Raw genomic sequence first — 15000 nt, forward strand, 5'->3', positions numbered from 1 at the left:
GTACTGACACCACTGTGTGACCCTGAGGAAGTCACTTCAGGTGCCTGTGCTGCAAAAAACAAAAGTAATGTAAGAAATTGTACCTCAGATGTTGCAGGTTGCTGGAATAAAGTCATAAGTAAAATAGATAAATATGTATTGTACACATAGGAACTATTCATTTATTTTCAGTTAAGTCATCTGCAGCAAACTTTTATAAATGAGGGTTTCTCATTTTTAGATAGTGCAAACTGTTTCTTCTTCATTGACGTTTTGTCTTGGAGAGGTTTTTTCATTTCGTTGAAAATTAAAGCAGCAGCTGCCAAAATATGTAGCTTTCTTATTAATTTTTCAACATTGTGTAAAATAAATTTATAAAGTAACATAAAAGGTTTAAATACTGGTTATCCTTTTACACTAAAATATTACTAAAGAGATACAAAAAAAGTAAAATGGTTATGTTCTTTTTCTTTAAGGAGATTAAATATTACTGAAGAAAGAAAAAAAATAAAAATAAAACAGCCAAATGGGGTTATGCATACGAACTTAAAAGGTTTAAATAAAACAGAAATATATATTTTATTTTTACTTGCTTAACTTGTGGAGAGTGTATCCTGTAGCAAAGCCCTAACTTTTTTCGTGAAAGCCCGTTTCAGTCAATAAGTCTTAAAAAAAAGGTGTAAAGATATTGACAATAAGCTAAGCAAACCCAGGAAGACATGGAATCGTTTAAATCAAGTATCATTACATCTTCCTTTCTTAAAGAGAAGTAAGGCAGTACTTACAATCTTACATATTTATATATACATACATACATACATACATACATATATACATATATATATATATATATATATATATATATATCCGAAGCCGTGCAAGCACACTCTTGAGAGTGCAACGTATAGTTGTACAGAAGAAAAGCAATCTTGCCTCAAATGAATGGCAACATTTTGTAGGTCTATGAACTTAATTTAACCTTTAGGTTTCCGAAGTACCTGCACTCATGCATATGTCTGTATGTGTCAGTCGGTCAAATCCACGCGCTTCGCACCGGCGAAGTACCGCTTTTAAATTTTTATTAAGATGAAAATAAAACCTTTTTAAATTGAGGGAAAATATACTAATAACAGTTTGTTAAGGATCTGTTTTTTTGTGAAGCTGCCTTCACTCGAGTGATCACTTCCAGCTGACTTGGTGGCCAGCTATAAGCGTTACCTGGTAGGTAACCACCCATACAATCAGATTGTGAATCAGACTACGAATGCCGTGAATGTAATTACCCCGATGTACATGTTGTCAAATAAACGAACCACACGCCGTGGCGCAATTTTAGGGGCTTCGCCTGTAGCGCTGACGTCCGAGGTTCGATTCCCGTATGGGAGTGAAGTGAGTGGCTGGTTACCTACCAGGTAACGCTTATGGTTGGCCAGCATGTGAGGTAACATCAGCCACGGTGCCTTCAGTTGTGAGAAGCAGATCATAGAATGGTTGAAAATAGTTTACTGTCAAATAATGCAAAGAGTACGCGACACGTCTTTCCCCCTTATTCTTGGCTCATCAGGCGTACACACTCACTGCACTCGCTTACGGTAATCGATCCTCGGACGTCAGCGCTAGAGGGGCTTCGCAGCGGTGAAGTATTGCTTTTAAATTTTTATTAAGAGGAAAAGAAAACCTTTTTAAATTGAGGGAAAATATACCAATAACAATTTGTTAAGGATCTGTTTTTTTGTGAAGCTGCCTTTACACAGCCTGTCCGCTGTTTTATAAACGAACGCCATATAAGGCCATCCTATCTCCTTGCTTAGCGGTTCTGTATTCTTTTATTGTTCGTTTATTACGATTGTTATAGTTATTGTGTAGCTATTTGAGACTCACTTTTCTGTTCAGGTACCCATTTCCTTTATGTAGTCCACGGATTCTCGGCTATTTTTTGTTCGTTTATTACGATTATAGACTCACTTTTCTGTTCAGGTACCCATTTCCTTTATGTAGTCCGCGGATTCTCGGCTATTTTTTGTTCGTTTATTACGATTATAGTTATTTATTGATTCCCTTCTTTAGCTGACTGCCTGTTCATATAAGGCTCTCTGTTGTTTTTTTGTGAAGCAGCCTTTACACAACTTTTCCGCTGTTTAGTAAACGAACGCCATATAAGGTCTTCCTGTTTCCTTGCTTCGCCAAGGAAGCAGCCTTTTTATTTAATCCACGGGTTCTCCGCTGTTTTATTGTTCGTTTATTACGATTGTTATAGTTCTCTTTGTATACCACGTTGTCAGTTCAGCACTCTGGTTGTAATATGACCAAGCCGTGCAAGCTTACTGTTGAGAATGCAACATATAGTTGTACAGGAGAAAAGCAATCTTGCCTCAAATCAATGGCAACCTTTTGTAGGTCTATGAACTTAATTTAAACTTTAGGTTTACACGGTGCTTTGTTTCCGAAGTACCTGCACTCATGAATATGTCTGTATGCGTCAGTTGCTTCATATGTTCACGTGAGCTGCTCTCTTGTGTGATGTTGCGATGTCCACGGCTTTATTTAATGTTACGTACTGCGTTCACAGTCAGTTCACGTGATTACGTGGGTGGCGTGATGACGCAATACGCAACACCGCCTCCCACGGCCATGGAGGTGCGCTCTATTACAGTATATGGACAAAAAAGAGGTTCCAGTTATGACCATTATGCATAGAATTTCGAAATGAAACCTGCCTAACTTTTGTAAGTAAGCTGTAAGGAATGAGCCTGCCAAATTTCAGCCTTCTACCTACACGGGAAGTTGGAGAATTAGTGATGAGTCAGTCAGTCAGTGAGTCAGTGAGGGCTTTGCCTTTTATTAATTAGTATAGATAACATGGCGGACGTTGTCGACCGTTATGACCGTTACGGTAGAATTTCGAAATGAAACCTGCTTTAACTTTTGTAAGTAAGCTGTAAGGAATGAGCCTGCCAAATTTCAGCCTTCTACCTACACAGGAAGTTGTAGCATTAGTGATGAGTGAGTCAGACAAAAATGTTGTCTTTACTATTATAACATGAAAAAAGTTTAGGTATTTGTTCAATATATCTTGCATTTCCTGTCATCCAACATTTACATAGATCGTTGTAGACATGGAACACATGGAATGCATGTGTTCCAAATAACAATGTATTCTTTACTCTAGATAACTCCAGGCACCTCACACCCAGATAAGAAGACTTGAGCTGGGAGAACTTTTTGCCAGAGTCAAGCTCTGGTGGTGGGGGGGATGGGATAGCAGGCTGCTTGCTGGTTGTGCTGATCAACACATTTGCAAAACAAAAGATGTTAATGGAGAGGTGCGAAGGAACTTGAGGTGACCTTGGATTATAAGTTTTTTCTTAGGCTTCAGGGTATTCTAGTGTTAAGTTGACAGGTACAACATGAATGATATACAGTTTGATAACTATAAACAAGTGTGTTTTTAGACTTGAAAAATAGTTTCTGTGTGGACATTTTTGGTGAGTAAAACGAAACTAATAAAAACGTGACAAAACTAAAACTTAATTGCTGAAAAATGAAAACTAAATGAAAAGTAAAAAGAATAAACAACTAAATAAAAATGAAAACTAGAAATGGAGCAAAACTAAAATATACCAAAAACTACATAAAAATATTCTTAAATGAGAAAAACACTGAAGCTTTATGCTTGGCAATAATGGTTCCAAAATACATGCCAATAATTTGCCTAAAACCCTCACAATACTGTTATTCACCTTGTTCTTCTCTAACTAGGCTTGAGAAACTTATGCATGAATTTACATTTTCTTTGGGTTGCTTTATTTGCAGGTTTTACTGTGTCCATGTTTACTGTGCAGATTTCAGTTGTGATGGTCAAACACTTAAACAACTTCTGCATTTGTTTCAGATTGGCAGCCGAAGCAGTGTGTATTCCCCAGAAAGTAATGTCAGAAAAACAGGATCGTACATTTATGAGGAATTTATGCCAACAGATGGTACTGATGTTAAGGTATGCTGATAAAACCCTGAGCTGTTTTACATGAAATAAATCTGTATGTGAATAGTTGCAATATTGTTATTAAGTATATTGCTTTAGGGTGGTTCTCAGAATACAAATATATAAAATAATAATTCTTTATATAGTATTTCTGCAGATCTGTGCTAGATGAAGTGGTACATATTTTAAGTGATTTTGTTTGTTTTTTCTTTTATTTATAATAAATATCTATTAAAAGGTTTACACAGTAGGCCCTGATTATGCTCATGCTGAAGCCCGGAAGTCACCTGCTCTTGATGGCAAAGTAGAACGTGACAGTGAAGGAAAAGAAGTTAGATACCCTGTCATCTTAAATGCAAGAGAGAAGCTCATTGCTTGGAAAGTTTGTCTTGCTTTTAAGGTAATTCATATAATATGTAAGAGGTTGATTACTTTTACTTGATGATGATAATAATAATATATAGCACATTTCATACATAGAATAGACTCTCAAAGTGCTTTGCAAACATTTTAATACTAGTTACTTAAATTATATAATGATAAAAACAAATTTTACTAAAAGATGCTGCCAAAATAATAATAAATATTTAAAATGTAAATACATGATGCATACAGACTAAGTTCAGAATTGCTAAAGCCATTACTTTTTTCTCAACAATTGACATAACATAGAAATGTAGGTCAAAGTGCTTTAAAGACAGTACAAATTCCAATTGAAAGAAAAAATCTTAAAGCGTTTATAGTGGTAAAAGGCTGTGTACTATGGGTTGCATTTGTAAACTAAAACTTTGTTGTCCAAACTGTTGCCCAGGAGTGGCTTAGGCTTGAAACCAAAACACAGACTGTCTAATCCAGTTACTTTAACCAGGAAGAAAATGAACAGTCCCTTCTGCCAGTAGTAAAGATAGAAGCATTCAGTGTTTTAGGTTTTCTCTACCACCCCCATCGCCTTTCCTTGTTCCCTGCATCCCATTCTGCATCCTCGGACCCGTGTTTTCATATTCTTACAACTAACTCTGTTGGTAGTCTTTAATTATTAAACACAACCCCTTTTCCTCAGACCAATTTTGTATAAGATCTGGCTGGAACTAATGTAAATGACATCAGCAGGTGTTAGCATTTTGCATTATCTGGCAAGGATTTCTGACATGCTAACTATTTGCAACAACTTCGTACATTGATAACATCTAAGAACATTGTCTACCTTAGCTGTAAAATTGCTTCTGCAATAGCTTAAAAAAAAAGTGATACATTAATACTTTCACTGTAGGATTAAGCTTAATATACTAGAACTATGGCTACAAAGGTAAATGGTTTTATGTGGTTGAATGAAAATCATATTATCCCAGTATGTGTAAGTCCATAATTATGTTCATTCACCCATCTCCTACTAGTTTTGTTTTTTTTTTTGGTCCACAAAACTGGCAAGCTTCATATTTTAAAGGGAGTTTATAAGGAAACTTGACCTTGACTGTGAAGGATCCAAACCACAGGTAGAAAGTTACTTTGGACAACAAAGAACAGTTAGTTGTAGCAGGGTACCCCCACTATCACTAAGCCAAACATGTACAGATAAACAAGCACCAAAAATTTTCCTCTGTGTGTATATATGGATAAGTCCCCTGATTAGTTTTCAGTCCAGGACAGTATCTTACTTATGTGCCTTTTGCTCTGGAGTCTTTCTGAAGTCTCGAGATCTAGTATTTTAAGATGAGGTTAAGGGTTAGTGATACTTACAGTGGAGAAAACGTTAGTAATAAATGTCAGTTTTGTCCCACTTTAATATCTTCCAAAAAAAACAAAAAAAAACAACTGAAATATGTATAGAGTAATGTGTCACATCTACCTTCTGCAGCACACACAGCACTTTAAACCTTTATTTATGTTATGAGTATACAGTATCATGGCATGGTACTTAAAGACTATTTTATCGATAAGCACCTTAACTACTAGACATCTAGAAGTTTACACACAATTCTGGGAAAAGTGCACACACTCGAGGAGCAAAAACACCTCTGCAATGTTCATTGCCTTCATTTTTACTTCTTAGATTGTAGGTTTTCAAAACCAAGTGGAACTATATATGCAAAACTTTTAATTACAGAAACTGCTTTAACACATTTGCTGTGATGTACAATAAGCCTTGCTTTTTCAGCTGACAAGTACAGTATATTGTTGATGTACATAAGAATAAACAAGACATACACAACTACACAATAAATTATTTGTATATCACTTGTTAAAAATCCTCAAATGCAATATTAGGGGGAGGGTGGGAGTTAAGAAATCTGACTTTTAGTTTTGCCTTGTTAGAGTTCAGTACTTAACAATATAAGAGTTAAAGAAAACTGGGATACTTCTATATATTTCAGTTCCTGGAGGTGCTACACCAAGGAAAAAAGGCTGAAACCTTTGGCCTATAGAAATTGAGTGGCATTTAAACATATACTGTATGCATCAGTAGTCTTCTGCAGTTAACTGTTTCCATGGATTAATAGTTAGACCATTTTGCAAAATCATGCAGTGTGACTACTGTTAGCAACAACTGAGATGCATTGCAGCATTCACTTTGTTAGTAGGGTCCCTGACCAGATAGTACAGCATTTATATTTTTTTTTAGCTTAGACTTAATTTTGAGAATCCCTAGTCTAAGCTGTTTTATTAACAAAGGATGAGAAAGATTAAACTGACGGTTGCTTTAGATTTAAAACTCTCTCCTAGGTGATTACAAAGACAGATTTGTCAATACAGTAATCCCTCGCTATATCACGCTTCGCCTTTCGTGGCTTCACTCCATCGCGGATTTTATATGTAAGCATATTTAAATATATATCGCGGATTTTTTGCTGGTTCGCGGATTTCTGCGGACAATGGGTCTTTTAATTTCTGGTACATGCTTCCTCAGTTGGTTTGCCCAGTTGATTTCATACAAGGGACGCTATTGGCAGATGGCTGATAAGCTACCCAACTTACTTTTCTCTCTCTCTCTCTTGCGCTGACTGTCTCTGATCCTGACATAGGGGGATTGAGCAGGGGGGCTGTTCGCACACCTAGACGATAGGGACGCTTGTCAAAAAATGCTGAAAGATTATCTTCACTTTGCTCCCTTCTGTGCTGCTGTTTCCTTTAAGCAACATGCTGCACGGTGCTTCGCATACTTAAAAGCACGAAGGGCACGTATTGATTTTTGGTTGTTTGTTTTTATCTCTCTCTCTCTCTCTGCTCCTGAAGGAGGGGGTGTGAGCTGCTGCCTTCAACAGCTTTGTGCCGCGCGGTGCTTTGCATACTTAAAAGCCAAACAGCCCTATTGATTTGTTTGCTTTTCTCTATCTCTCTGACATGATCTGCTCCTGACGCACACTCCTTTGAAGAGGAAGATATGTTTGCATTCTTTTAATTGTGAGACGGAACTGTCATCTCTGTCTTGTCATGGAGCACAGTTTAAACTTTTGAAAAAGAGACAAATGTTTGTTTGCAGTGTTTGAATAACGTTCCTGTCTCTCTACAACCACCTGTGTTTCTGCGCAAATCTGTGACCCAAGCATGACAATATAAAAATAACCATATAAACATATGGTTTCTACTTCGCGGATTTTCTTATTTCGCGGGTGGCTCTGGAACGCAACCCCCGCGATGGAGGAGGGATTACTGTACTTATAAACTTAGTGTGGGCAAACTCAAATATCACAGAAGTTCAGCATCCTTGGCTCATTACTTAAGAGCAAAACATGCATGATGCTTCTGTTATTTTTACAATAAAAACAGGTTTAGAGTGGTACTTAAGTGTATTTGGACATCTTTTATCTTATTTGTACAATGCATAGCATATTCTCTTAGAGTACCTGTATATTTGCAAAACTTCTGAATTGACTGTCAGTTATAAAAGCTCAATTTCCTTTGTTTATCATTACATTTTTCAGTGAAATACATTTGTGACTTCAGGTCACTTACCTTATCTCCTAAAGTATAGTTTGTTTGTTTAATTTCATTTGTATCATACTTCACCCTCCTTCCCACTATTCTCTTATGTTTATCTAGTGCTAATTTCCCAATTTTTTTCAGTTTTTTTAGTTTCTCTCTCTCTCTCATATACCTGGTGTTTATTTAAACACTTCAACTTGGCCTGTTTTACTACATTTTTTTAATGTCACTTTATACTTTTAAAATTGTGCTGTTTAGATGTCCTTCAATCCAACTATGTTCTAAGGTAGTGTTTTTTTCCCCTTTTCCCCTTCCCTTTCAGCAAACTGTATGTGGTTTTGATTTACTTCGTGCAAATGGGCAGTCCTATGTCTGTGATGTCAATGGATTCAGCTTTGTGAAAAATTCCATGAAATATTATGATGACTGTGCTAAAATTTTAGGGTAAGCGGATCTGTTTTTGAAATAATATTCCGAATGTTTTTTTCAATGAGTTATTTCTTTGAAATTTTTAAAAGATTTTTATTGTACCATTAAACACTAGGAAAAAATGTTATGGTCATTCCTTCTTCGTCATAAAGAAGGATAGAAGTAATACATCATAGCCTGTGTTTCTGGCAGTGTTGTTGTGCCCCACACTAGCCTGCACTCCATAGGTAACAGAGCCGTATATAACCCAGACTTTGGAATGACCTCCCTAAATTAATTAGATCAGCTGACTCAATTCATTCTTCTAATAAACAACTTAAAATCATCTGTTCAGGAAGTCTTTTAACTTAGGATTTATTTTTACCTGACATTCTCCCACCTCTTTCAGTCTCCCTCTCTCCTTATAAAGTGCATCAACAATGAAATAACTTGGGGGCTTTGCTGTATCTTTTAAATTAAACAGTTTGGCAAACTGTGTTAATTTAATGTTATCTTGGTAACTACAAATTTAGCTGGGAAAAATTGCTTTTGTGGCTAAAAAGTGCACATTTAAAAAATCATAGAACTAGAAGTGAACTTACAGCATAAATGTAAAACATGACTGCTTTTATACCAAATGTCACCCTAAAACCCTCAAGTGATGGCTAAAATTGTTACATTTGTATATTAAATTGTTTACTGTAGTAAATTGGTAATGTTCGATATAAATTAGCCTGCTATAGGGACAATCTTTTTCCAGGCTTTAACATATGCATGACATGTTAATTCAGACTGTTTATATGAGGCTCCAAATAATATTTTTTTAGGAAATTTTACTGTACGTGTTTATGCTGTTTTTGGCTTTATTCACACATTTACCATCAAGTATTTACATATTAGTTGTGGTATTTTGACTTTGCTGATGATGCTGTGATCTTCGTGGTGTCAATGGAGTCTCTAATCAGGGCTTTCGAGGGACTCTGTGAGGAGCCTGAGTGTCTGGTCTTGCGAGTGTCCTGGATAAAAATCAAGGTCTTGGCATTTAACGACCTCTTAGGCACAGACATCAGCAGTGTTTCTGTCTGCGGAGAGCTTGTCTACCTTGTCGAGAGGTTTACTTACCTCGGCAGGGACATTCATGTCTCTGGTGACTCTTCCTATGAAGTTGGTAGACGAATTGGGAGAGCAGGGGGATCATGAGGTCGTTGGAAAAAGTGATGTGTGGTGCTCTCGATATCTATGCAAAAGGAGTCGTGGTGCTTCCTGTCTTGCTATATGGTTGCGAGTCATGGACGCTATACAGTGACTGGAGATGAAGACTGGACTCCTTTGATAATGTCTGTTCAGAGAATCCTTGGGTACCGCTGGTTTGACTTTGTGTCGAATGAGCAGTTGCTCATGGAGCCAAGAATGAGGCTAAATACCTGCATTTTGAGGGAGCATCAGTTATGGTACTACAGCCATGGTTCACTATTCCCCAAAGGTTATCTGACTCCTAGGATCCTCATTCTTGAGGACCTGAGTGGCTGGACCACGCCAACGGGATTCCCATGTAACACCTGGCTGATAGAGGGTCATTTCTGGAGGGTGGGACTGGACCACGTGTTTGCCTGGGGGGTTGCCAACCAGGATCCCGAGCTGTTTCGTCGTGGGGTGGGTGCGGCAATGTGCTGTACTACTGCATGCACCCCAACCTAACCTGACCTGACCTTTACAACTAAAGTAACAAACTCTATTGACAAAAAAGAATAAAGATTTTCCATTAGCATATTCTTTGTGTCCTACATTCAATCATGTGGTTCCAGAATTAACAAAATATCGAAAGCTGTGTTGACAGCTAATGCCATGTTCACCCCCACAGTTCCTCCCCTACTCCAGTTAACAATGTGACAGTTACAGCATTTCATTATTGAACTCTCTTAATCCAACTCAGTAGTTGGAATGGACCAATTATAGTTGATTTTCTCAATACAGAATAAGGTTTTGCATGTTTTATGTTACAATGGCACAGCCATTAGCCACTATACAGCACTAGTAACTTGAGTCTTGTGGATTGTCTTTGTGGAGTTTGTCAGAGTTCTCTGTGTACTTCAGTTTTCTTTTGTGTACAGTATATGTTACATTGTCTGGTGACTCTAAGTTAGCATATGTGTGCCAGTGTATGTGTGCATGTGCACCAAGGAAACCGTAGCGTACCATGTAGAGTCAGTTACAGTCTGAAATGGAATATACATATTCTCAAAATGGATCTTCAGGAAATGTTAAATAAAAAAAAAAAAAAAAAAAAGTTTGTTCTTCTATACTAATAAAAGGCAAAGCCCTTACTGACTCACTTATCACTAATTCACCAACTTCCAAAGTAGGTAGAAGGCTGAAATTTGGCAGGCTCATTCCTTACAGCTTACTTACAAAAGTTAAGCAGATTTCATTTCGAAATTCTATGTGTAATGGTCATAACGGTCGACAGCGTCCGCCATGTTACACTTTCTTATTTATGGCCCCATCTTGACGAAATTTGGTAGGCGGCTTCCCTGTGCTAACCGAAACCGATGTACGTACTTATTTCGGTGGTATGACGCCACTGTCGGCCTCCATATTGAACTTTCCAACGGTCTTTGTTACTTATTGGCCCATCTTCAAGAAATTTGGTACGCGGGTTCGGCAAACGTTGGAGAATAGGGATATTGTCTTGAAAAGCAGAGACAATAAACTGCAACGCATTAAGGAAACCCACAGATCCTATGATGCACTTCAATATCCCCTCATGTTCTGCTATGGTGAAGATGGCTATTCTGTGTCTATACCTCAAGTTCATGCTGCCAGTAACTCACCTATGAAGAAAACCGTCTCTGCAACAAACTTCTATTAATACCGGCTTATGATCGGAGATCATCATGATAATACTATCCTTTTCTTCCGAACTTTATTAAATCAGTTTTTAGTTGATATGTACGCAAAAATTGAATCCGAAAGACTAAATTATATCAGACTAAATCAGAAGAAACTATGAGCTGAAAATTACATCCACTTGAAAGATGCTATTGACAAAAACGACACTAATTTAAGGGAACTTAGTCAAGCTGTGATATTACCATCGTCGTTCACTGGAGGACCTCGCTATATGCACGAGCATACACAAGACGCAATGACATACGTACGTCATTATGGCTGCCCTGACTTATTCATCAGATTTACTTGCAATCCTAAATGGACTGACATCACTGAAGTTCTCCTTCCGTGTCAAAAACCTCACGATCGCCACGACCTTATCAGTAGTGTATTTCATCTGAAAATTCGCAAAATGATGGACTTGCTCACGAAGAGTAACATTTTCAGCTGTACATATTGCTACATGTACACCATAGAGTGGCAAAAGCGAGGTATTCCCCATACACACATTCTGTTGTGGCTAAAGGATAAGATTAAGCCAGCTGTCATCGATCAAGTGATCCGTGCGGAAATTCCTGATCCACAGACTGACCCTGCCCTCCACAAAATAGTAAAATCCACAATGATTCATGGCCCATGTGGACCTCATAATATCAACTCACCCTGCATGATGAACGGAATATGCAGTAAGAAGTACCCGCGTCCCTTCATCTCAGAAACTCAGACTGGAGAAGATGGTTAACCTCATTACCGCTGGCGCGCACTGGCTAATGGAGGTCATACAATTAACATCAATGGAGTAGATATCGACAACAGATGGGTGGTCACTTATAGTCCTGTGCTGTCCCGCTTCTTCAATGCTCACATCAATGTCGAATTTTGCAATTCAGTAAAATCGATCAAATACATCTGCAAGTATGTTAACAAGGGAACTGACCAGGCAGTATTTACAATACAAAATCAAAATGACAAAGTATCTTGATACGAAGCTGGGCGTTACATTAGTAGCTCTGAAGCAGCCTGGCGCATTTTCTGTTTTCCCATTCACGAACGTTACCCTCCAGTCGTTCATCTTGCTGTGCATCTTGAGAACGGACAAAGAGTTTATTTCACAGAAGGCAATGTTGCCGATAAAGTACACAATCCACCACAGACGACCCTTTTAGCGTTCTTTGACCTTTGCAACCATGATGATTTTGCAAAACAACTTCATTATAATGAAATTCCATCATATTATGTTTGGGCAAACAACATGTTTCATTGGAGGAAGCAGGGGAACACTGTACCAGGACATTCGTGAGTAAAAAAAGATAATGTGCTGGGTTGGGTCTACACTGTGTGCCCGAATAACTCCGAATACTACCATCTTCGACTGCTGCTCAACGAAATCACAGGTCCCATGTCTTTCGAATCTCTCAGAACAGTTTATGGTATCCTACATCCAACCTATAAGTCGGCCTGCAGGGCACTTGGTTTTTTACAGGACGATATCAACTGGGACGAGACTCTACAGGAAGCTGCTCTGTCTCGGTTACCTCAAAAGATCCGTGAACTCTTTGCTGTCATGCTGGTGTTCTGCCAAATGGAAAACCCCTTAAACCTATGGGAAAACCATAAAGACAGCATAGCAGAAGATGTTAGGAGACAGACTGAAAGAGATCATATAGGAACAGAAGTCCACCAGTGGTTACATTTGATCTATAACAAGTATCTACAGTTGCTTGAAAACTACGTGATTGCTATTGGAGGTCAATCTCTTGATCATTATGGTTTGCCTTCACCTTTCAGAGAACTGGCAGAAGTTATGTCAAATCCCGAGTACTTGAAAGAGACATCTTACAACACCTCGCAATTGGCCAATATAGTCACAAATAATGAGCTGTTGCTAAATAGTGACCAAAAGACAGTTTATGAGCAAGTCATGAAGAGCATTGTCTCAGCCACTGGCACTGTGTTTTTCCTTGATGCTCCAGGAGGAACTGGTAAGATATTCCTCATAAACCTTCTCCTTGCGAAAATCCGAGCGGAAGGTAACATTGCCATAGCTGTGGTTTCTTCTGGCATTGCTGCAACTCTTCTTGAGGGTGGCAGAACTGCTCATTCAGCTTTCAAGCTGCCTCTGAACCTCAGCCATACTGAATTCTCCATGTGTAACATATCAAACCAGAGCAACATGGCTGAAGTGCTGCGACATTGTCAGCTTATTGTCTGGGATGAATGTACTATGGCACACAGAGGAGGTGTTGAGGCTTTAGACAGGACCCTCCAAGACATCCGAAACACCAGCAAACTTATGGGCGGCTTGACAGTGTTGCTGGCTGTAGACTTCCGGCAAACCCTACCAGTCGTGCCCAGAGGAACACGCGCTGATGAAGTTAAAGCATGTCTGAAGTCTTCATACCTATGGCCACAAATCAATGTTGTTACCTTAAGAATAAATATGACGGGTTCATTTGAAAGGCAACAAAAAAGCCGGGGAGTTCTCTGCTCTTCTGATGAGTATAGGTGATGGCACCTTCATTCAAGAAAATTGTAAAATAAATATTCCTACAAATCTGTCTCCTCGTGAATACCTTACAAAGCCTTCTTCAAAATGTTTACCCCAATCTACGAAATCGACGTGTCATGGTTGAGGGAGAGAGCTATCCTGACACCAACAAATGACATGACTATGACTATAAACCAGATTTTTACTTCAAGAACTACCTTCACAACCGAACTGTGGATTCAGTTGTAGAAGTGGAAGATGCGGTGCAGTTTCCGGTAGAGTTTCTCCACACTCTGAATCCTCCAGGCACTCCTGAGCATAATCTAATTTTGAAGGTTGGGGCACCAATAATTTTACTGATTAACTTACAGCCACTGAAACTTTGTAATGGCACGAGACTTCAGGTCACGTGTCTGCAAAAGAATCTAATTGAGGCAACTGTTTTTGCTGGTGGTGGCTCAGGGGAGAGTGTTTTTATTCCTCGCATCCCTGTTATACCCTCTGATCTCCCATTTCAATTCAAACGCCTCCAATTTCCAGTAAGGCTGTGCTTCGCAATGACAATTAATATGTCTCCAGGACAGACCCTACAAAAGGTTGGCATTGATTTGAGTCAAGATTGCTTTTCACATGGCCAACTATACGTTGCATGCTCAAGAGTAAGCTCTGCGCACAGCTTAGTTATATTACAACCAGAGGGCCGAACTGACAACGTGGTATACAAAGAGATCCTTAACAAATAATTATTGGTATATTTTCCCTCAATTTAAAAAGGTTTACTTTTCTTCTTAATAAAAATTTTAAAGCAGTATTTCGCCGCTGCGAAGCGTGGGTATTTTGCTAGTTCAAGAATATAACCGAAGAAAAAGAAATCGGGTAAGGGTACAACACTGACCCGACAGCTTGGGTGGTACAGCGGTAAGAACTGCTAACTCATAATTGAGAGGTCGTGGGATCAATTCCCAGAATTAGCGTTTAGAGTAGTGAGCTGCTATTACTGTTACTATTATACAATAAAAACATACATTTGATTTGAGTCTGTAACAGCTGGTGTATGGTACTTGTAAGGGTTAGCGTTTTTTTTTAATGTTTTTCAGTCACATTTACGTTCCCCTCAATCTGACACATTTGCCGCTGCGAAGCGTGGGTATTTTGCTAGTTTCAAATAATCTCCAACCTGTTTTGCTTAGTTTTCTGGAATAATTTGTAACTTCTTATTTAAAACCTTTTACACCCTGAGGGCATTTTTCAACAATATCCGCCTGAGTGGAGAACAATATAATAAAGCCTTACTATGCAATAAATAAAGGAAAGACACTCTCTTTTTCACTAA

The 15000-nt window shown here is 38.4% G+C and overlaps 1 protein-coding gene across 10 annotated transcripts in view; it reads left to right on the forward strand.

Annotated features, from left to right (window-relative positions):
- ppip5k2 (diphosphoinositol pentakisphosphate kinase 2) overlaps nucleotides 1-15000 on the forward strand; it is a 273516-nt gene that overhangs the window by 112174 nt on the left and 146342 nt on the right. For all 10 annotated transcript variants that reach the window (XM_051929861.1, XM_051929854.1, XM_051929852.1 and 7 more), the window contains exons 7-9: nucleotides 3872-3973; nucleotides 4200-4361; nucleotides 8205-8326. In XM_051929861.1, coding sequence (XP_051785821.1) covers nucleotides 3872-3973; nucleotides 4200-4361; nucleotides 8205-8326 — 386 coding nt within the window. The remainder of the gene's footprint in view (nucleotides 1-3871; nucleotides 3974-4199; nucleotides 4362-8204; nucleotides 8327-15000) is intronic.

This window comes from Erpetoichthys calabaricus, chromosome 7 (genome assembly GCF_900747795.2).
Source record: "Erpetoichthys calabaricus chromosome 7, fErpCal1.3, whole genome shotgun sequence".
Taxonomy (NCBI): Eukaryota; Metazoa; Chordata; class Cladistia; order Polypteriformes; family Polypteridae; genus Erpetoichthys; species Erpetoichthys calabaricus.